Source organism: Manis pentadactyla, chromosome 10, assembly GCF_030020395.1.
Source record: "Manis pentadactyla isolate mManPen7 chromosome 10, mManPen7.hap1, whole genome shotgun sequence".
NCBI classification, from domain to species: domain Eukaryota; kingdom Metazoa; phylum Chordata; class Mammalia; order Pholidota; family Manidae; genus Manis; species Manis pentadactyla.
The window spans coordinates 20,364,324-20,388,835 of record NC_080028.1 but is presented as its reverse complement, the minus strand read 5'-3'; the positions used below and the strand labels follow the sequence as shown (position 1 = coordinate 20,388,835).

Genomic DNA, 24,512 nt, shown 5'->3' with positions numbered 1-24,512 from the left:
CCCCCAAAAAAATACATAATCATATTTTTGATATCTATTACAGACATAATGAATCATAATCATATTTTTGATAACTATTACAGACATAATGAATCATAATGAACAAAAAAAAGCTATGGATTTAATAAGCATCCTAAGTGATTACTATAATCAAGCAAATCTGGAAAACACAAAAATTGACTGACCGTACTGTCATTTATCAAAACATAAGGATTATCATATTATTATAGAATTATAAAGCTTACTGATACTATAAAAACATGAATTAGGAAGAACACTATCAACTACACTTAGCACACACTGGCAAAACACCTAATTTCTGCCACACCTAATTAAAATACATCTTTCACTAATAGCAATTTTCCCGATCTTTTCCTCTTTCAACAATCTTGTCTACTTTTTCTCTAATGTTTCTTACTCTAGTTAATTTAAAGAACATCTCCAATCTACTCTATTAAACCTGGAGTTGGGGGTAGAGGGCAGAGCCGAAGGCCAATAATTGTGAAATCACAATCTAAACTTTAAAATCTCAAATAGCTGGATGATGCATGAACTAATGTGAAAACTGCACTAATGAGAAAGCTCTTTCTCAGTCACTATTACCTGTAGTCTACAGATAAACCACACATCTAATAAACCTGGCCCCTAGTTTACTCTTCGTAGTGGATGGATCACCACCAGATTCCCATGTAGCAAGCCACTGAACTGACGGTAGATATTTTCATAGAGTGCACAATGTAAAGGTGGTTCAACCTTGGTGAAAAAGAAGGATGTGTGTGTGTGCGTGTGTATTCAAGGACACGCATATCTGTACGTATATTCATCCTGAAGAAGAGTTTTATCACTGGTTTTACAGAGCACCTAGAATACTATAAATGTTCTGGGCTGCCAGGCTGTACAACTTGAAAGAGGCACTAATCACATTAAGGCCTATGTGAACATTTTATCTAACAGGTGCACAATCCCAAGATAGTGCAGAGAACCTGCCTTAAGGAAATTATAATAAAGTGCCAGATCCAAATTTATGGAATGCAAAAAAAATAAAGTCAATTAAAAAAAACCTATTTTTAAAGAACTATTCTAACTTTTCAAGAAAGCTTTGTGATTGGCCCTCATGCTTCTACTTTATTAGCATCTGATTTTTATCTATAAAAATCCCATCCATATAAAGTGTAAGCATTGTATATTTAATGAATTTTAGAGTAATTCAAAGGTCTATAATTTTTAAGGCATCAACTTAACTTTTAAGAGTCATAAAAGTTCCACTGACATATAGAATAAATGATATGCAGAGAAACTATACAGAGACTAAGTAAGAGACTATCTGAATTACAGATTACCTGATCTCTTCGGTTTCCATTTTCTGTTAACTGCTCTGCCTTTGGCTGATCGTTACTATTTAATATCAGGAAAAGCAATATGATAAAAGAAGCTAAAAATTAACTCTGCTACTTTTGCAACATATGTACTAAGACTGCAAAATGTTTGATAGGAGAGATGACCAAAATAGAGACTGTTTGAGGTTATGGTATTTTTATTTTATATCCCATTATTGCTGATAACATAGCTGACTACAGAAAAGAATTCCTTTGCCAGTCATATAGATTAATAGAAATAGCTTACCTCTGTCCTGAAGCAGTTGCAATTGGAGATGGGCCATTAGGATTTCGTGGTTCTTCACATGTACTCATTTCCATGATTACTTTATCCAGGGACTAATAAAAATACATTAAAAATGTAAACAGATACTTTGTGTATATTAAGAAAATATTATTTAAGACTATTTTCTCTTTTCTTTCCTTAGGAGCAAAGTAAACAGTTAGTGAGTAGCCTCTCAAGTTCTAAAAAGACAAATACTGAAACAGGAAACAGTGCTCAGTCCTTTCTTATGGCACTATTATCTGGTAGAAAAGTTGTATTATAGGGATATGGGAGGAAAAAAAAACATTAAAAGAAGTAGCCATGTGGAGGACCTGAACAGACACTTCTCCAAAGAAGAAATTCAGATGGCCAACGGGCACATGAAAAGATGCTCCACATCACTAATCATCAGAGAAATGCAAATTAAAATCACAATGAAATATCACCTCACACCAATTAGGACGGCCAACATCCAAGAGACAAGAAATAACAAATGCAGGTGAGGATGTGAAGAAAGGGGAACCCTTCTACACTGCTGGTGGGAATGTAAACTGGTGCAACCATTGTAGAAAGCAATATGGAGGCTCTTCAAAAAACTAAAAATAGAAATTCCATTTGACCCAGGAATTCCGCTCCTAGGTATTTGCCTGAAGAAAACAAGATTCCTGATTTGAAAAGACATGTGCACCCCCAAGTTTATTGCTGCACTATTTATAACAGCCAAGATATGGAAGCAACCTAAGTGTCCATTAATAGATGAATGGATGAAGAAGAGGTGGTACATATACACAATGGAATATTATTCAGCCATAAGAAGAAAATAAATCCTATCATTTGCAACAACATGGATGGAGCTAGAGGGTATTATGCTCAGTGAAATAAGCAAGGCAGAGAAAGACAAACACCAAATGATTTCACTTAATTGTGAAGTATAAAAAAAAAAAAGCAAAATAGAAAGAACAAAAGAGCAACAGACTCATAGACACCAAGAAGGGACTAGTGGTTACCACGGTGGAGGGGCTGAGGAGGATAGAGAAGGAGGGGGAAGAGGACTGAGGGCCATAATAATTCTCAATCACAACACAAGTTGGTCATGGGGATGGTAGTACAGCACGGAGAATACAGTTAATGATTCTGCCACATCTTAGTAAGTTGATGACAGTGACTGCACTGGAGAGGGTGAGGACTTGATAATATGGGTAAATGTTGAACCACTGTGCTGTGTATCTGAAACCAACAGAGATTGTATATCAATGATACTTAAAAAAAAAAAAAGCAGCCATATACTGCTGAGATCATCAGATTTTACGGAAGTGAAATCTCTAATCCCAGGATGTAATACATCATCAACGGACAATGACATTATATGTTAATGAATGAGACTAAGCCGCCTCTAAAAGTTTATCCCAATTTAAGACATTAACTATAAAAAGTATGAAACTGGCAGGAAATGTGCAATAAAATGAACATTCCCATAATGAAAAAATGTCTTTCTTGGGGTAACGGTTTTTTCCTGACGTAGACTGAATGTCCTTAGTAGTCATCACTAACACAACTCCAGTCATTCTTCATTTTCTATTTTAATACAGCATTTATTATCTGAAGCTGTCTTATTTTATTTACTTGTTCATTGTCAGTTTCCTCTTTAAAAATACAAGTTCTCTCAGGGCACAGGGGAGGTGCTCAATAAATATTTGTGAAATGTATGAATCACTAAATGACCAAGTGATTTTTCTTCAATCTTCCTTAAAAAATAAAGTATATTAAAGAATATATATTTTTATTTACTAGATCAGTAAAAGCAGAAACACAGAAAATTTGAACTATGTATTATTAAAAGAATCCCACAGTACATCAATAAAGACTTAAATGACATAATAAAATACACAAACTTATTAGAACATAATATTCTAGACCTGAAAAACTTTAAAGACCCTCCTATTTTAAAGTTTAAACTTCTCCATAAAGGCCATAAGTTTATGGACTGAGAAAAATACCATCAAAATAAAACAAAATCTAATTAGTGGAAAAGCCAGATTATGTTTCTATGACAAAAAAAGAGATTATCATTAACAGTTAGGTCATATGTACATATAAATGTTTATTTCTGAGGCAATTCAGAACTCACCAAAGAGATGGGATGTGTTTTCAGTTTTGTCCATGGGATCTATGAAAAAAAAATTTTTTTTTATAAATAAATCATTAAAAAATAATGTAAAGTAGTAATCGACAGATATTCTCTTAATATAGTGAGTCACTAAATTAGATGACTTTTTCTCAAACTGAAAAATAAATTAAGCTATTCATACTTCTGAAATCAAATGTACCTATTTTATATAAGAAAATACTACTTGTCATATTTTTCCTAGTCATCTTTTTTTTTCCGAAGTTTTTTATTTTTTATTTTTTATTTTGATATTGTTAATGTACAATTACTTGAACAGCATTTTGGTTACTAGACACCCCCCATTATCAAGTCCCCCCCAGATACCCCATTACAGTCACTGTCCATCAGCGTAGTCCTAGTCATCTTTTTAAATAAAAATTTCAGGTTCTCTGAAAAATCTTTTTTAAGTCCTTAAAACAAATTTTAATTTCATAATTTAAACTAAGACTGCAACAAAACATAGTGTTTTGTTCATCTTTTTTCTTAATTCTAGAATTCTGACCAATCTCTTTGTAGATACTTGAGAAAAATACAAAAGTTGATGTCAATAATGTAAAATGTAAGCAATATAAAATAAATATTGTTCAAACATACACTACACTAAAAAATCGTATTTTGTAGATATTTGGGTTTATGGAGGACAGAACAAAAATTAAACGTGACCACATAGGTACCTTTCCACATCTTTTCTTTGGAGCCCAATTTTAATTTCATGAAACAAATTAGAATGCAGTTTTCTCCCAAGCAGACTCTCAAACAGGCCTCATCTTTAAGAGCAAGATGTGATATGACATTATGATTAGAGTCAGAGATAAGAAGGAATAAATTTTAATAAGTAGGAGTAACTACAATAACGGAAAACTATAAAATCCTCAAAATATGGAAAAAATTGAGGAAAAGGGTAAAATTTTAAATAGAACTATAAAGTACAGAGTAAGAAAATAATTCATCAGTCCTTATGCCTTCATTTGATATAAAGTGCTTACTAGAAATTTAAATTACTCCATTTGACAAATCCTTTGAAAAAATATCCTTGAATATATGCCAAGTTTAACCAATTATTTAATTAAATTACCGAATTTTATAAATGTTAATATCACTAAATTTAAATAGAATTAAAATCTGTAAATTAATAATACATTAGTACATGACTTCAATTATATTCTTAAGACTCACATTCACATAATTATTTAGATTAAGGTATCTGTGTTTTTAAACTATGTCAATAAAAATGCTTCTTTACATAATTATCTAAAACAAAATACTATTTTAGAAGATGGGGATGAAAGCAAAAGATGAATAAAATTCCTTCCACAGACATCAAAGTCTCACCCTAATTGATGCTTTATTACAAAAAACTTTGTTGATGGCAAGCCATGTTGGCAAATCCAACATATTCTGGAGCACCTCTTCATCCAACTCCAAATTCTTCAGTTCACCTTCTCCTTTGAGGGTACTTAGATTTATCTTGTCAGGAGATAAATTTTTTGTAAATCTGAAAGAGAATGTATAGTGATATTAATTTTAGGGTCAGTTGCTGTACCCCAATCTCATTCCTCTAAATATAAAGGACATTAAAATTAATAGCAGCTCCTAGAAACAAACATTAAATTCACATTGGCTATAGAGAAGCAAGGTGGGGTCATGCAAACAGGTAAAGTGTGTAGGTAGGTGGTTAGTCCATAGAGAGGGCTCGTAGATTGGTTGTTGGATGATGCTTCATTTCAACCCATGCTTTTAAATGTGGTTATTGTTTTGATCTCTGTTGTCCATAGTTCTCTTATACAAAGCCTAGTGTTTTTGGCATACATTTGAGTATCATATCTCTATAAACAATCAAGCTCTGGTTCTTAGTGACCTTCAAATGGTAAGGGAATGAGGAAACCCTTTAAAATAGCAGCAACCACCACGGTTCACCATCGCAAGAATGATGATCAAAGGGCATCGGGATGCCTTTCAGAATCGTCCCGTCATTCCCAGCTTCAGAAACTGAGCCAGATCATTCCAGGAATTACAGTACATATACATAACATCTTGTCCTAAAAAGTCTCTGAGAAAGGGGATTTTGCAACTCTATTTAAGCAGCTGATTTTGGTGTTTCCTACATGAGATTTTTAAATATACCGATTATTTAAACCCAGAATTAGCTGTATAAATACCATCTATCCTTTCCACGGAAGTTAATTGATATTTAAAGTGCCAGAAGTCACAAAGGAAACTGGACCCTAAGATTCTGATTAAAGAACTCAGATTCTCTATAATAACATAAAAATGGAAGTTTTTAAATTTAAAGAAGATTGGAAATTATAATAATAGTTAAAATAATGGTGAACATTTTCCAAGAGTTTACTGTATACCAGGCTCTTTGCGTGCATGCATTACTAACAATTCCCACTAATGAAGGAAAAAACTTTGAGATATTCTAAAATTAAGTGACATTAAGGACCAGAGAATGGAGGAGACAAGAGAAGTTAGTCACCGGCTGTAGGCATAGCCAACGAAAAACTTCACATTCCTAAATGGAGGCTGATAACTTTGTTCCAACTTCCAGGCAGCTCATGAGAAACTGCACCTTCCTGAATGAAGTATTTCAACAGTTATCTAGAAGACCCCACAACTACCTCATCCCTCTTACATGTGAACAGTGGCTGATCATTATCCACCAACAAATCCATGAGGCCTCTCTATGGATTAACCACCCAACTCTACACTTTACCTGTTCACATAACCCCACCTTCCTTCTCTGTAGCCAATTTGAATTTAAACAACTCACTTTCCTTGAAACTCCTTATAAACGTTCCCTGTTTCTTGAATCTGATGGACATGTTGCTTCTGTTAACTGGCCTTGCTGCTGGTGAAGCAAAAACTCCTGTCCCAGGATTCAGTCCTTTTTCTGGTTAGCATCTGTGATGGCTCAATAAACCCTTTATTTTATTTCAGAGATAACTGTCCCTATAATCTTGGATTTGTCACTATGCTTACCAATGAGGAGGAATACTATTTTTATCCCCACTTTTAGATGACTAAACATGAGAAACTAACTTATTTGTCTAATATCACAAATATTATAACAGTAAATCATATATGTACTTCAAATTGCTTTCATATACATTATTTAATTCTTAAAACAACCCTAAAAAATGAAAAATTGCTAACTTTACCCAGCAAATACTTTTTCAAAAGTAAATCTACTGGCAAAACTAATTACTGGCTAAAAAAAAGAGTTATTAGCCAGTCATTTACTTTTCCAAATTAAATATTAAAGCAACGAAACATACTGAGTTATTTACATGCCTTACACATCCAACAAGAATATCAATCAATATACACATTCTTCTCCATTGATTCTAAACCAGAATTTCTTGAGGCAAATTTTATCTGGAGTCATATCTTCTCACAAAATGTGAACTGACAACTAAGAAACGATATGAAAGAGAACTTCCAACATCAGCACTCTCGGGAAGACTCATGCCAGAAGATGATCATCAAAAAACCCCAACAAAGATCCACGCACTGCTACAGCTGTAGATGCACTCATCCCACCAGCTCCTGGACTTGCCATGGGAATGAAGGAGATATCTAAGCTGACCTGTGCATACAGTAAAACAACAAATTTGACTGGATCTATACTGTTGGAACTCAACCAAGAATTAGGAGAAGTGCAAATTGTAGCGCTCCAAAATCTTACAACTACAGACTATTTACTGTTAAAAGAACATATGGGATGTGAACAGTGCCCAGGAATGGGTTGTTTTAATTTGTCTGATTTTTCTCAAACTACTCAAATTCAGTTAGATAATAACCATCATATCATTGATAAGTTTTCACAAATGCCTAGGGTGCCTAACTGGTTTTCTTGGTTTCACTGGAGATGGCTGGTAATTACAGGTATGCTTTGGTTATGTAACTATACTCCTATTATGTTAATGTGTGTGTGCAATTTAAGTAGTAGCTTAAAATCTATACATGCTGAAGTTACTCTACAAGAAGATATGTCAAAGAAATAATCAATCTTCCCATGTTTTCTCCCGCCTGCTACTTCTATAGCTTTTCTTCTTTCTTCCTAATTACAACGAATTCTTAAATAGAATTCGTGCCTCATATCAAATTTACCGAGTATCATAACTCCTCCAAGTGGTAAAGATACCTCAAGACAAATGCTGGGCATAGAAGCCACAGGGCATAAATATGCAAAGAAATAAAAAGCTAACCATTTCAAACAATAAGGCTTCTCTCTCACTTACCAACTTAACATTTCCCTGTATGGCCCCGGAAGATGACTGGTTAGCCAGAGACGGGTAAGATTCCTCAAGGGAGGAACAACCTAAGACAGGCACAGTCGCAGGGGGGTCATCAGGTGAGAAATTGGGGATCAACAGAGGTGAGGCTTAGAACCTCACCCCCCCTGTTCTGAGAGAAATCTTCTGCATACGTGGATGTTTTATTGCCCTTGTCTAGCTTGGATTAACACATAGTCTACAGGCACACACCTGATCATCTACATTTGCTCTCTTACAACACTAAACTATGTTTTCTACCTTTATCTTGTATCTACCTACCACTTCAGCATCTTATTAAAAATAATAAAGAGAGAAATGCGGTATCCACATATAAATCAAGTATAAAAATCAAATGTGTATTCATATTTGAACTGACTGTTTATAGTTCATAATGCATGAGCAAAACCAAAAGTTTCTGTGATGACTGCCCTTGTACTGTTCACCATGTAACTTATTCACTATGTAAGAATTTGTTCTCCATGTAAGAACTTGTTCGTTATGCTTCAGAAGATTGGAGACTGACGAAAATTAGGCTTGGGGTGGATTAATGATTGTGCATTGAGCATTGACTCCCCTACACAGAATTTTATTGTTGTTAACAACCATTTGATCAATAAATATGAGAGATGCCCTAACAACAACAACCAAGAAAAAGTACACACTTCCAATTGTAAAATAAATAAGCAACCGGGATGTAATGTATAGCATAAGGAATATAGTCAAAATATTGTAACAACTTGGTATGGTGATAGCTGGTACTTAGAATTATCATGTATATAAATGTTGAATCACTGTGTTGTACACCTGAAACTAATGTAATGTAATACTGTGTGTCAACTACCCTTCAATAAAAAATAATTATCTAAAAAAAAAAAAAATGTGAACTGAGGAACACAAAGTTCATGTTTAACCCATATTTGACGAATGATGCTGGATTGTATTATACTTCCCATCAATCATGTCTGGCTTAATACTATTAAATTTCTTGATAAGCTACCATTCCTAATCATACAGGAATGACCTGCCACTTCTGCAAGGCCGGATAGTAGAGATAGAAGGTAGCATTCAGTACGTGCTTACTGAGGATTCACTACTCAAACGCACACACAATGGCAAGCAGTACATTCCAGATCCCTGCCTTTGTGCAGTTTTCAATTCAGTTGGTGGGACAGAAGATCAAATAGCACGACTAAGAGAGAATACACTAGGGGTCTTAATCCAGAGCTTCTTTGAAATATGGACTTTTGAGCTTATATCTAAAATATGAGTAGTTGAAGTTAACTAGACAAGGGCAGTTAACTAGAGGAGGGCAGGGAAAGAAAGAATATTCCAAGCAAAGGAAACAAAACATATACAGGTTCTGAGGCAGGAAAGAGTATGGTATAAAATAGGTAGGAATGAAAAAAGATCAGCAACTGGAATTTTGCAAGAGAGCCAAGGAACTAGATGATAAATCTGGAAAGACAAAGAGTGTACTCAATCCTTTTATTCATTCATTCAATAAATTTTCATTGAACAGGCACTGGGTATCTGACCATGAACAGAATAAGAATGCCTTCATGGAGCTTAATGGGGAAGAAGGAGTACACAGAAAAAAATTTTTTTAAGTTAAATGTATAGTGCACCAGATTCTGACATCTATGGAAGAAAAAAAAAGCAAAATAGTACGATAGAAGGTGCAAGGAGAAGGCCTTTTAATTTTTAAAAGGAAGGATAGGAAAAGCCGCACTGAAGAGATGAGATTTAGGCAAAGGTCTTTAAGAAGTGAAGGAGCTAGATATGAAACTACCTGAAGAATGCTCTAGGTAGAGGAAAAGTGAGGGCAAAACTTGAGATGGGAACATGTTTGGCATGTGGAGGAATACCAAGAAGGCCAATGTGACTAGAAGAAATGAATAAGGACAAAAATAAAAGGAAATGAGATTAGAGAAATAATGGGCCAGATCATGTGGGACCTTGGTAAGCCAATCTAAGGATCCTGGCTTTTACTCTGTATAAAAATGAGAATGACAAGAGATGGTTTTGACTAGAACAGGGAACTTTTTTTTAATTAGGGTATCACTGAGATACAATCTTACGAAGGTTTTACATGAGCAACATTGTGGTTATTACATTTACCCATATTATCAAGTTCCCCCGACACCCCATATTGCAGTCACTGTACATCAGCTTAATAAGATGCTGCAGAGCCACTACTTGTCTTCTCTGTGCTACACTGCCTTCCCCGTGACCCCCTACATTATGTGTGCACATCATAATGCCCCTTAATCCTCTTCTCCCTCCTTTCCCAGCCACCCTGCCAGGCCTCTTCCCTTTGGTAACCCCTAGTTCCTTCTTGTACTTTGAGTCAGCTGCTGCTTTATTCCTTCAGTTTTGCTTCATTGTTATACTCTACAAGTGAGCAAAATCATTTGGTACTTGTCTTTCTCCACCTGGCTTATTTCACAGAGCATAATACCCTCTGCTCCATCCATGTTGTTGCAAATGGTAGGATTTGTTAAGGCTGAATAATATTCCATTGTGTATATGTAACACCTCTTCTTCATCCATTCATCTACTGATGGACACTTAGGTTGCTTCCATATCTTGGCTACTGTAAATAGTGCAGAGATAAACATAGGGGTGCATATGTCTTTTTGAATCTGGGATCTTGTTTTCTTTGGGTAAATTCCTAGGAGTGGAATTCCTGGGTCAAATGGTATTTCTACTTTTAGTTTTTTGAGTAACTTCCATATTGCTATCCACAATGGTTGAACTAATTTACATTTCCATCAACAGTGTAGGAGGGTTCCTTTTCTTTTCATCTTCACCAGCTCTTCTTGTTCCTTTTGGATGTTGGCCATCCTAACTGGTGTGAGGTGATATCTCACTGTGGTTTTAATTTGCATTTCCCTGATAATTATCAATGTGGAGCATCTTTTCATGTGTCTGTAGCCATCTGAATTTCTTCCTTGGAGAAGTGTCTGTTCATATCCTCTGCCCATTTTTTAGTTGGGTTATTTGCTTTTTTGGGTGTTGAGGCATTTGAGTTCTTTATACATTTTGGATGTTAACCCCTTGTCAGATATGTCATTAATGAATATATTCTCCCATACTATAGGATGCCTTTTTGTTCTACTGATGGTGTCCTTTACTGCACAGAGCTTTTTAGTTTGATGCAGTCCCTCTTGTTCATTTTTGCTTTTGTTTCCCTTGCCTGAGATGTGTTAAGGAAAAAATTGCTTATGTTTATATTCGAGAGTTTGTCTATGCTTTCTTCTACGAGTTTTATGGTTTCATGACTTACATTCAGGTCTTTGATGCATTTTGAGTTTACTTTTGTGTATGGAATTGGACAATAATCCAGTTTCATTCTCTTACACATAGCTGTCCAGTTTTGCCAAAACCATTTGTTGACGAGGCTCTGGTTTCCCCATTTTATATCCATGGCTCCTTTATCATATATTAATTGGCCATATATGTGTAGGTTTGTATCTGGACTCTCTATTCTGTTCCACTGATCTACGGGTCTGTTCTTGTGCCAGTACCAAATTGTTTTCATTACTGTGGCTTTGTAGTAGAGCTTGAAGTTGGGGAGCATAATCCCTCCAGCTTTATTCTTGTCAGGATTGCTTTGGCTATTTGGGCTCTTTTGTGGCTGGTATGAATTTTAGAACATTTGTTCCAGTTCATTGAAGAACACTCTTAGTATTTTGATAGGGATTGCATTGAATCTGTAAATTGCTTTAGGCAGGATGGCCGTTTTGACAATAATACTTCTTCCTACCCATGAGCACGGGATGTGTTTCCATTTATTGGTGTCTTCTTTCTGAATGTCCTGTAGTTTTCAGGGTACAGGTCTTTCACCTCCTTGGTTAGGTTTATTCCTAGGTATTTTATTCTTTTTGATGCAATTGTGAATGGAATTTTTTCCTGATTTCTCTTTCTGCTAGTTCATCTTTAGTATGCAACAGATTTCTGCATATTAATTTTGTATTCTGCAACTTTGCTGAATTCAGTTATTAGTTCTAGTAGTTATGAGGTGGATTGTTTAGGGTTTTCTGTGTATAACATCATGTCATCTGCAAACAGTGAGTTTAACTTCTTCCTTACCAATCTGGATGCATTTTATTTCTTTGTGTTGTCTGATGATCATGGCTAGGACCTCCAGAACTATGCTGAATAAAAGTGGTGAGAATGTACATACTTGTCTTGTTCCTGATCTTAAAGGAAAAGCTTTCAGCTTTTCACTGGTAAGTATGGCCTTTATTATGTTGAAGTACTTGCCCTCTCTACCCATTTTGTTGAGAGTTTTTGTCATGAATGGATGCTCAATTTTGTCAAATGCTTTTTCAGCATCTATGGAGATGATCATGTGATTTTTGTCCTCCTTTTTTTGATGTGGTGTATGATGTTGAAGGATTTTTGAATATTGTATCATCCTTACAACCCTGGAATGAATCCTACTTGAGCATGATGGATGATCTTTTTGATGTATTTTTGAATTTGGTTTGCTAATATTTTGTTGAGGATTTTTGCATCTATGTTCACCAGGAATATTGGTCTGTGATTTTCTTTTTTTGTGGTGTCTTTGTCTGGTTTTGGTATTAGAGTGATGCTGGCCAGACAGAATGAGTTTGAAGTATTCCCTCCTCTTCCACTTTTTGGAAAACTTTAAGATGGATGGGAATTAGGTCTTCTCTAAATATTTGATAAAATTCAGCACTGAAGTCATCTGGTCCAGGCATTTTATTCTTAGGTTGTTTTTTGATCACCAATTCAATTTTGTTGCTTGTAATTGGTCTGTTCAGATTTTGTTTCTTCTGGGTCAGTCTTGGAAGGTTGTATTTTTCTAGAAAGTTGTCCATTTCCTCTAGGTTATCCAATTTGTTAGCATATAATTTTATATAGTAATCTCTAATAATTCTTTGTATTTATTTGGTGTCTGTAGTGAATTTTCCTTTCTTAATTCTGATTCTGTTTATGTGTGTACACTCTTTTTTTCTTGATAAGTCTGGCGAGGGGTTTATCTGTTTTATTTTCTCAAAGAACCTGCTCCTGGTTTCACTGATCCTCTCTATTGTTTTATTCTTCTTATTCTTAATATTTTTTCTTATTTTTAATAATTTAATTATTTCTAATTTAATAAATTAAAATAAAATTATTTTATTCTATTGTTTTATTTCTGCTCTGATCTTTATTAAGTCCCTCCTCCTATTGACTTTGGGCCTTATTTGTTCTTCTTTTTCTAGTTTCATTAATTGTGAGTTTAGACTGTTCATTTGGGATTGTTCTTCATTCTTGAAGTAAGCCTGTACTGCTATATACTTTCCTCTTAGAACTAACTGCCTGTGCTGCGTCCCATAGATTTTAGGGTGTTGAGTTGTGTTTTCATTCATCTCCATATATTGCTTGATCTCTGTTTTTACTTGGTCATTGATCCATTATTTAGGAGCATGTTGTTAAATAAGCCTCCATGTGTTCGTGGGCTTTTTTGTTTTCTTTGCTTAATTTATTTCTAGTTTCATACTTTGTGGTCTGAGAAGCTGGTAGGTACAATTTCAATCCTTCTCAATTTACTGAGGCTCTTTTTGTGGCCTACTATGTTGATCTATTCTGGAAAGTGTTCCATGTTCACTTGAGAAGAATGTGTATCCTGCTGCTTTTGGATAGAGTGTTCTGTAGAAGTCTGTTAGGTCCATCTGTTCTAAAGTGTTGTTCCGTGCCTCTGGGGGACTTTCCTTTTTAAAGGATCACTTTACTGAAAATATTTGAAAGAAGCCCATGGATAGAAGCAGGGAGCCTAGACGGGAGGCTATTGCAGTAATACAGGTAAGAGATGCTGGCTTGTACCAAAATAGAAGAGCAGGAAGCAGTGTGATATATTCTTAAGGTAAAGCCAAACAGGATTTGACTATACAGACTGAAATAATGACTCTTGATTTTTTGGTCTGAGTAAATGGAAGGATAAAATTGCCATTTATTGGGGTAAAGAGAGAGAGGGAGAAATGTTTGGGATTAAGGAGCAGATTTTAGGTTTTAAATAGTTTAATTAAGAGATGCCTATTATATATCCAAGAGTAGCAATTAGATAGCCAGATATTCAAGTCTCATTCAGTAACAAAAGATATAAATTTGGTAATCACCAATGTTATAGATTATTTATGGTTATAAAATGGAAAGAGAAAGTGAGATGGATCAAGCACTGTGATCAGGGACCACTAAGTGTCCAAGGAAATGTAAAAAGAAACCAATAAGGGAGATTAAGAAGGAAAGGCCAGTGAGAACAGAAACCAGGCTTTCTTTTTTTAAGGGTGAGAGAAAATTCAGCAGGCTTGTATGCTGGTAACAATGATGCAGAAAAAAGAAAACTATTGAAGGTATGGGAGTGATCAGAAGACAGCAGATAGAGTACACAAGAGAAAGGGTTGGCTTTGAATAATTTTGACTATGAAGCATGTTGATACTCAACAAATGAAAGAAAACAGTAATAATAAAGAAAGAATGAGAAGATGGAAAACACTAAAACTGAAAACAAACTGAAACAAATTGTACTTCCAAAATACTGGTAACCATACTCAAGAGGATTACAGGAAGAAAGGAAGGACAGGCAGGGGAATAGATGTACAAAGTCTAACCTGAGTAACTCAAGAACACAAACTACATATCCTTTGTTTGGGCAGGACAGAATGTGTGTGTGCACACCTGGAAGGAGAGGGGTTAGTGCAACATATTGATTGGGATATACAAGAATTAATCTCCGTGATATTTACAAAGGGGAAACACGTACATGTCCAAAGGGGAATAATCCTTTTAATATATTATGTTGGTTAATTATCAAATAATATGTGTTGCCAATCACATAAAGAAATGCTTATAATGTTTGGTGAAAATTCAAGGTTAAAAATTATACCCTATTATTTCAATTAAGTAAAAAATGCATTTAAAAATCATGAATACCTATGGTTGGTGAGATTTTAGATTTATTTCTGCATCTTCATACTTCCCTGTTTAAGTGCTCTAATGTATGAACATATACATTGTTCATAAAGACAAAAGTTCAACAGAAACCCAGAAAGACAGGCTGGCAACAGTAAAAGTGGAAGATGGAAAAATTAAAATACATTATCATTCACAAAAAGTTCTACCTTCAATTTACTTCATACCTAAGGGCCAGCATCTACAAGGAGCATAAGCCTTAAAGACAGAAAAGTATGAATTCTAGTTTAGCCACTTAGTGTGATACTTCTCTGCCTCAATTTGCTCATCTGTAAAATGGGGAAAATAATACCAGCGTCATCTCAGTGCAGGTTAAAGGTAATATATAAAGCATCTGGGTACAAAACAGATATCCCTCTTTCTATTTAAATTATGAATGCACTGATCCCAGTTCTAACTGGAACAGTACCAAAAATCCATGCTTATCCAAACAGGACTTTGAAATGGCCACTTTTAAGGAGCTAACCTTAAAATATCTTACATTAATATTGCTTATCTATTAAAATACTTTAAATAGAAAGCTGAAGATATTGGTAACTTACATCTCCAGCTATTAGAATGCTAGTTTTTTATATTGGGTAGGCACTATATATATCGAGTTATTTATCTTCTATTACTCATACGTTAGGCTTTAATTTACATATATTTCACTTTTACACAAATGTTTTCCAATCATTCATTAATATAATTATGCTCCTTCCCAAAACAAAGAGGAGAATGGTTTTTCAGCCATATTTGTCATAATTTAAATGATATAGGAAAAGCAGACTTTCATCAAGTGTATAACTGGGCAAACAGAAGAAAACTCATGAAAGAGCATTAAGGCATGGAAGAGCTATGCATTATTTACTTGGGCTTTTTCCAAGTGTTGCTGCAGACTCTTTGGACTAAGTTGTCATTTCAAGTCCTCAAAAACTGTGTATTCTACTAAATATTATAATTGAGAAGGGTATAATACTGGGCCTGGTCCTAAAAAGAACAGGTTGTTATCTGAAATAAATGAATTCAGCTCACTAAAGCATCACTTAATACTCTAAAATGTCATATAAACATTTTAGCGCTGAACTTAAAAAAAAAAGGTAGAAATCCAGGTCAGTGAGTTAAACTTCTGAATAATTATTTATTTGGTAAAGATAGGGGGAAGGGAAATGGAAATATGAAATCTATACAAGACCAAACAGATATGTTAACAAAGACTGAAAATAAGGATAAAAGAGAAAGCTGACCTGAATATGTCAAAGTCCTAACAACTGCACTGAAAAAAGTCATACCACATAATAAAAAAAAAAAGGCAGAACAATTACTGTTTCTTCTTATTTTTAAAATTCAGAAAGCACACTGATGTTTCATTATTATGTACATTATGGCAGGCAAAGAGGTTTATTTAAAATAAACGTGTCCTTTTTTCTAACATTACATATGAAATCAATTTTAATGTGAATATATATTTTACTGGTTAACTAACTGTATTTTTTAAATGTAACAATTTAAAAACATACTTGAGATATGAAAACACACTTTCATTTTATTCAAAATCTTCTTTAATGACAAACAATACCTGAAAATACAACTTAGTAGCTTTTTCAGTATTGACAAAAATAGCTAACTATATGAATGAAAATTCTAGACAAATAATGTTTTAGATTATACATTTTATAATAAACACATGATTATTAGAGTCTGAATTATATGTAAAACACTGTGCTAAGTAAAAATTCAGTGCAAAAGACAGTAAGTCCATACAATCCAAGATTTTTATTTGCTTAAGGGAACATAGCATAAATGCCCTAAAGGTCCAAGAATCCCAGCTCTGCAAGAATAAAAATGCCACATGTTACTTAACCTCTGTATGCCTCCTCAGTTTCCTTGTCCATAGAATGGTAGTAATAGTACCTGCCTCATGGAGCTCTTTTGAGGATTAACTGAATTAGAACTTGTAAAATCCTCAGAATTGTCCCTAACACATAGGAAAACTCAGTGACTGTTAGCTATTATTAATATGAACACACAAGTTAAACAGCCTTATGAACAATACAGAGACATTACATAACAATGGCCAAATTTCTAAAAAATTCTCCAGGCTTGATAAACATTAAGTTTAGGGTAGATCATAAATCTGAGGGGTACACATTTTATATTTGACGTTAGTATAAATTTTAGTCATGATTTATTTGAACTTTTTTCAGATTTTACAGCTACATCATGAAAACAAAGATCACACAGTTGTTTTATTTGCTAAAGCAACCTGAAACAGATTTTTGAAATGAACCATCCCCAGGTTAAATAAAACATTTGGGGGTAGAATAATAGAATCTTAGAGCTACAAGGAATCTCGGAAACATAGTTTACAAACCCTTTTCTGACATAATTACCTACATTCTTCCATACTTAACTCTTTGTGTTCCTATAACGAACCCTTGGGACTTTCTTTTAAAACCTCATCAGCAAATACGCATTTCTTGAAATATCCACTTTGTCCTGAAATTGTTTATGGTTGCTATTATTGTACATGTTGTTAGAGATTCACATCAATACCTATTATTCTTTTCAACTTAAGAACGGGCCCTACTACTTGATATTATCTTCTCAAATAATAGCTGTAATTAGAAATAATCATTCCTATTCTATGACATTTCATGCTATCACAGAAAAATAGATTTTACAAGGAATTAAAAAATGCAGTTAAACTGTTTATTTAAAAAACTTAAAGCAGGCACTCACAATGTGAAGTTCTTAGATGGGCTTCATGGTCCAAGGTATTTTATCATATTTTGAAAGGAATTTTTTGTTGGACATTGACAAGACTAAGAAAAATTACCTTAAAGAAAAAGGATTAATTTTAACCATATGGAAAATAATTTCAATATTGTGGTTTGTTTTTTAATACTGTTCTTACTTACTTTAATTAATGGGTCATTAATAAACAAACATCGCTTAGGATGGCTGCCCAGCAACGAGAGATTCTATCTTCCCAGAGAAAGGCTATAAACATAGGGGAAAGGTGCACATCTAAGACATCTTATCATATTTCCTTGGTTACAGCTGACTAATCTAGAGGTTGATAAGGCATTTAGTCTGTAATCAGATTCTTTCCTTCAGAAATCTGAAGTTATCATATGATCAAGCTGACAAATAACAAAGGAGTATGATTGAAAGAAAAACACAGATCCAACATTTAGAATTTAAACGTCCCATATTCTTCCCCTATCATTGTTCGGTTTTTCCCAATAAGGTACAACTCAACCTTTGAAATGAACTAGTCTAGTACCTGAAATCACTAGCTAGTATCTCAAGACTGTGTGCCCCTACAAGGATTAAATTTTCATTGCAAATGAAGAGATAATACAAGACCCAGTATCTCTGTTTAAGCAAATTTAATAGCTTCTGCTTGATTTTATTCAGAACAGTATTTCTAGAAATATACCTTAAGACCAGATGTAAATTGATACAAGAAAGGATGTCCCTGGAGAGACTTCTGAAAATCTGACAGACTACGAAATCTTTCAGTAGGAGTATTAAGTTATTAATCTGCAACTAATTACATCCTTTCATACTCCATAGGATTCATCATGGAGCCATTAAAATCATTCCAATCAAAACTAAGAAACAGAATGCTTTTCTAAAAAAACCCGTATTTCCTCACCTAACACTCTCTTTTTCACCTTGTCATACCGCATTAAACCTGGCACACTCCTCCTAGGACTAGCTGCTTCCTTGTCCTACTCTATGCCTCATTACCTGCAGACTCAAAAAGTGAGTATCTGAAGATGGCGGCGTGAGTAGAGCAGCGGAAATCTCCTCCCAAAACAACATATATCTATGAAAATATAACAAAGACAATCCTTCCTAGAATAAAGACCAGAGGACACAGGACAATATCCAGACCACATCCGCACCTGAGAGAACCCAGCGCCTCGCGAAGGGGGTAAGATACAAGCCCCGGCCCCGCGGGAGCCGAGCGCCCCTCCCCCCAGCTCCCGGCGGGAGAAGAGCAGGCAGAGCGGGAGGGAGACGGAGCCCAGGACTGCCGAACACCCAGTCCCAGCCATCCGGGCCAGAGTGCAGGGCGCTCGATACTAGGAAAACAGGGCAGCAAGAACAGTGAGCGGGCAATGGAGGCCAGGCGCCGGAGGACATAAGAAAAGCGCGTGACCATTTTCTTTTTTTGCTTTATTGCTGTTTTGTTTTGGCGAGGGCTTTTTGAAAGTCTTAAAGGGATAGGGACCCCAATACTAGGGAAACAGGGCAGAAAGACCGGTGAGCAGAGGCCTGAGGCTGGCACCGGAGAATAAAGAAAAACGAACGACCACCTTTTTTTTTTTTTTTAATTAAAAACTTTTTTTTTTTTTAATTAAAAAAATTTTTTTTCTTTTTTTTTTTTTGGTGGTCATTGTTTTGTTTTGGCGGGTGCTTTTTGGAAGTCTTAAAGGGGCAGGGCGGGTCACTTAATCCAGAGGTAGGGAATCCGGGATCTCTGGGCACCCTAACCCCTGGGCTGCAGGGAGCAGGGAGGCCCCTTACGGAGATAAATAGCCTCCCAGCAGCAACTGCTCCAACGCGACTCCACCATTTTGGAGTAGCTGCCCGAGCTAGGCCACGCCCACAGCAACAGCGGAGATTAACTCCATAGCAGCCGGACAGGAAGCAGAAACCCTGTCTGCACGCAGCTGTGCAGCACAAGCCACTAGAGGTCGCTGTTCTCCCAGGAGAGGAGGGCCACAAACCAACAAGAAAGGAAGTCCTTCCAGCCGTCACTCGTCCCAGTTCTGCAGACTATTCCTATCACCATGAAAAGGCAAAGCTACAGGCAGACAAAGATCACAGAGACAACACCAGAGAAGGAGACAGACCTAACCAGTCTTCCTGAAAAAGAATCCAAAATAAGAATGATAAACATGCTGACAGATATGCAGAGAAATACGCAAGAGAAATGGGATGAAGTCCGGAAGGAGATCACAGATGCCAGAAAGGAGATCGCAGAAATGAAACAAACTCTGGAAGGGTTTATAAGCAGAATGGATAGGATGCAAGAGGCCATTGATGGAATTGAAATCAGAGAACAGGAACGCATAGAAGCTGACATAGAGAGAGACAAAAGGATCTCCAGGAATGAAGCAATATTAAGAGAACTGTGTGACCAATCCAAAAGGAACAATATCCGTATTATAGGGGTCCCAGAAGAAGAAGAGAGAGGAAAAGAGATGGAAAGTAACTTAGAAGAAATAATTGCTGAAAACTTCCCCAAACTGGGGGAGGAAGTAATCGAACAGACCACGGAAATACACAGAACCCCCAACAGAAAGGATCCAAGAAGGGCAACACCAAGACATAATAATTAAAATGGCAAAGATCAAGGACAAGGAAAGAGTGTTAAAGGCAGCTAGAGAGAAAAAGGTCACCTATAAAGGGAAACCCATCAGGCTAACAACAGATTTCTCAACAGAAACCCTACAGGCCAGAAGAGAATGGCATGATATATTTAATACAATGAAACAGAAGGGCCTTGAACCAAGGATACTGTATCCAGCACGACTATCATTCAAATATGACGGTGGGATTAAACAATTCCCAGACAAACAAAAGCTGAGGGAATTTGCTTTCCACACACCACCTCTACAGAACATCTTACAGGGACTGCTCTAGATGGGAGCACTCCTAGAAAGAGCACAGCACAAAACACCCAACATATGAAGAATCGAGGAGGAGGAACAAGAAGGGAGAGAAGAAAAGAATCTCCAGACAGTGTATATAACAGCTCAATAAGCGAGCTAAGTTAGGCAGTAAGATACTACAGAGGCTAACCTTGAACCTTTGGTAACCACGAATTTAAAGCCTGCAAGGGCAATAAGTACATATCTTTCAATAGTCACCCTAAATGTTAATGGGTTGAATGCACCAATCAAAAGACACAGAGTAACAGAATGGATAAAAAAGCAAGACCCATCTATATGCTGCTTACAAGAAACTCACCTCAAACCCAAAGACATGTACAGACTAAAAGTCAAGGAATGGAAAAACATATTTCAAGCAAACAACAGTGAGAAGAAAGCAGGGGTTGCAGTACTAATATGAGACAAAATAGACTTCAAAACAAAGAAAGTAACAAGAGATAAAGAAGGACACTACATAATGATAAAGGGCTCAGTCAAACAAGAGGATATAACCATTGTAAATATATATGCACCCAACACAGGAGCACCAGCATATGTGAAACAAATACTAACAGAACTAAAGGGGGATATAGACTGCAATGCATTCATTCTAGGAGACTTCAACACACCACTCACCCCAAAGGATAGATCCACTGGGCAGAAAATAAGTAAGGACACGGAAGCACTGAATAACACAGTAGAGCAGATGGACCTAATAGACATCTATAGAACTCTACATCCAAAAGCAGCGGGATATACATTCTTCTCAAGTGCACATGGAACATTCTCCAGAATAGACCACATACTAGGCCACAAGAAGAGCCTCAGAAAATTCCAAAAGATTGAAATCCTACCAACCAACTTTTCAGACCACAAAGGCATAAAACTAGAAATAAACTGTACAAAGAAAGCAAAGAGGCTCACAAACACATGGAGGCTTAACAACACGCTCCTAAATAATCAATGGATCAATGACCAAATCAAAATGGAGATCCAGCAATATATGGAAACAAATGACAACAGCAACACTAAGCCCCAACTTCTGTGGGACACAGCAAAAGCAGTCTTAAGAGGAAAGTATATAGCAATCCAAGCATATTTAAAAAAGGAAGAGCAATCCCAAATGAATGGTCTAATGTCACAATTATCGAAATTGGAAAAAGAAGAACAGAAGAGGCCTAAGGTCAGCAGAAGGAGGGACATAATAAAGATCAGAGAAGAAATAAATAAAATTGAGAAGAATAAAACAATAGCAAAAATCAATGAAACCAAGAGCTGGTTCTTCGAGAAAATAAACAAAATAGATAAGCCTCTAGCCAGACTTATCAAGAAGAAAAGAGAGTCAACACAAATCAACAGTATCAGAAACGAGAAAGGAAAAATCACGACGGACCCCACGGAAATGCAAAGAATTATTGGAGAATACTATGAAAACCTATATGCTAACAAGCTGGGAAACCTAGGAGAAATGGACAACTTCCTAGAAAAATATAACCTTCCAAGATTGACCCAGGAAGAAACAGAAAATCTAAACAGACCAATTACCAGCAACGAAATTGAAGCGGTAATCAAAAAACTACCAAAGAACAAAACCCCCGGGCCAGATGGATTTACCTCGGAATTTTATCAGACATACAGGGAAGACATAATACCCATTCTCCTTAAAGTTTTCGAAAAAATAGAGGAGGAGGGGATACTCCCAAACTCATTCTATGAAGCTAACATCACCCTAATACCAAAACCAGGCAAAGACCCCACCAAAAAAGAAAACTACAGACCAATATCCCTGATGAACGTAGATGCAAAAATACTCAACAAAATATTAGCAAACCGAATTCAAAAATACATCAAAAGGATCATACACCATGACCAAGGGGGATTCATCCCAGGGATGCAAGGATGGTACAACATTCGAAAGTCCATCAACATCATCCACCACATCAACAAAAAGAAAGACAAAAACCACATGATCATCTCCATAGATGCTGAAAAGGCATTTGACAAAGTTCAACATCCATTCATGTTAAAAACTCTCAGCAAAATGGGAATAGAGGGCAAGTACCTCAACATAATAAAGGCCATCTATGATAAACCCACAGCCAACATTATATTGAACAGCGAGAAGCTGAAAGCATTTCCTCTGAGATCGGGAACTAGACAGGGATGCCCACTCTCTCCACTGTTATTTAACATAGTACTGGAGGACCTAGCCACGGCAATCAGACAAAATAAAGAAATACAAGGAATCCAGATTGGTAAAGAAGAAGTTAAACTGTCACTATTTGCATATGACATGATACTGTACATAAAAAACCCTAAAGACTCCACCCCAAAACTACTAGAACTGATATCAGAATACAGCAAAGTTGCAGGATACAAAATCAACACACAGAAATCTGTGGCTTTCCTATATACTAACAATGAACCAACAGAAAGAGAAATCAGGAAAACAACTCCATTCTCAATTGCATCAAAAAAAATAAAATACCTAGGAATAAACCTAACCAAAGAAGTGAAAGACTTATACTCTGAAAACTACAAGTCACTCTTAAGAGAAATTAATGGGGACACTACCAGATGGAAACTCATCCCATGCTCGTGGCTAGGAAGAATTAATATCGTCAAAATGGCCATCCTGCCCAAAGCAATATACAGATTTGATGCAATCCCTATGAAACTACCAGCAACATTCTTCAATGAACTGGAACAAATAATTCAAAAATTCATATGGAAACACCAAAGACCCCGAATAGCCAAAGCAATCCTGAGAAAGAAGAATAAAGTAGGGGGGATCTCACTCCCCAACTTCAAGCTTTACTATAAAGCCATAGTAATCAAGACAATTTGGTACTGGCACAAGAGCAGAGCCACAGACCAATGGAACAGACTAGAGAATCCAGACATTAACCCAGACATATATGGTCAATTAATATTTGATAAAGGAGCCATGGACATACAATGGCGAAATGACAGTCTCTTCAACAGGTGGTGCTGGCAAAACTGGACAGCTACATGTAGAATGAAACTGGACCATTGTCTAACCCCATATACAAAAGTAAACTCAAAATGGATCAAAGACCTGAATGTAAGCCATGAAACCATTAAACTCTTGGAAGAAAACATAGGCAAAAACCTCTTAGACATAAACATGAGTGACCTCTTCTTGAACATATCTCCCCGGGCAAGGAAAACAACAGCAAAAATGAGTAAGTGGGACTATATTAAGCTGAAAACCTTCTGTACAGCAAAAGACACCATCAATAGAACAAGAAGGATCCCTACAGTATGGGAGAATTTATTTGAAAATGACACATCCGATAAAGGCTTGACGTCCAGAATATATAAGGAGCTCACACGCCTCAACAAACAAAAAACAAATAACCCAATTAAAAAATGGGCAGAGGAACAGAACAGACAGTTCTCCAAAAAAGAAATACAGATGGCCAACAGACACATGAAAAGATGCTCCACAGCGCTAATTATCAGAGAAATGCAAATTAAAACTACAATGAGGTATCACCTCACACCAGTAACGATGGCTGCCATCCAAAAGACAAACAACAACAAATGTTGGCGAGGCTGTGGAGAAAGGGGAACCCTCCTACACTGCTGGTGGGAATGTAAGTTAGTTCAACCATTGTGGAAAGCAGTATGGAGGTACATCAAAATGCTCAAAACAGACTTACCATTTGACCCAGGAATTCCACTCCTAGGAATTTACCCTAAGAACGCAGCAATCAAGTTTGAGAAAGACAGATGCACCCCTATGTTTATTGCAGCACTATTTACAATAGC

At 36.0% G+C, this 24,512-nt stretch overlaps 1 protein-coding gene across 5 annotated transcripts in view; it reads right to left on the bottom strand.

Annotated features, from left to right (window-relative positions):
- The window catches only part of BLTP3B (bridge-like lipid transfer protein family member 3B), a 94,938-nt gene that overhangs the window by 49,959 nt on the left and 20,467 nt on the right, over positions 1 to 24,512 (bottom strand). For 3 of the 5 annotated variants that reach the window (XM_057486480.1, XM_036891587.2, XM_036891584.2), the window contains 3 exons: positions 5,141 to 5,303; positions 3,770 to 3,808; positions 1,624 to 1,715 (listed from right to left, as the gene is read on the bottom strand). In XM_057486480.1, coding sequence (XP_057342463.1) covers positions 1,624 to 1,715; positions 3,770 to 3,808; positions 5,141 to 5,303 — 294 coding nt within the window. Of the gene's footprint in view, positions 1 to 1,623; positions 1,716 to 3,769; positions 3,809 to 5,140; positions 5,304 to 7,098; positions 7,217 to 24,512 lie in introns of all 5 variants that reach the window. The other 2 variants (XM_036891585.2, XM_036891588.2) reach the window with 1 other exon arrangement.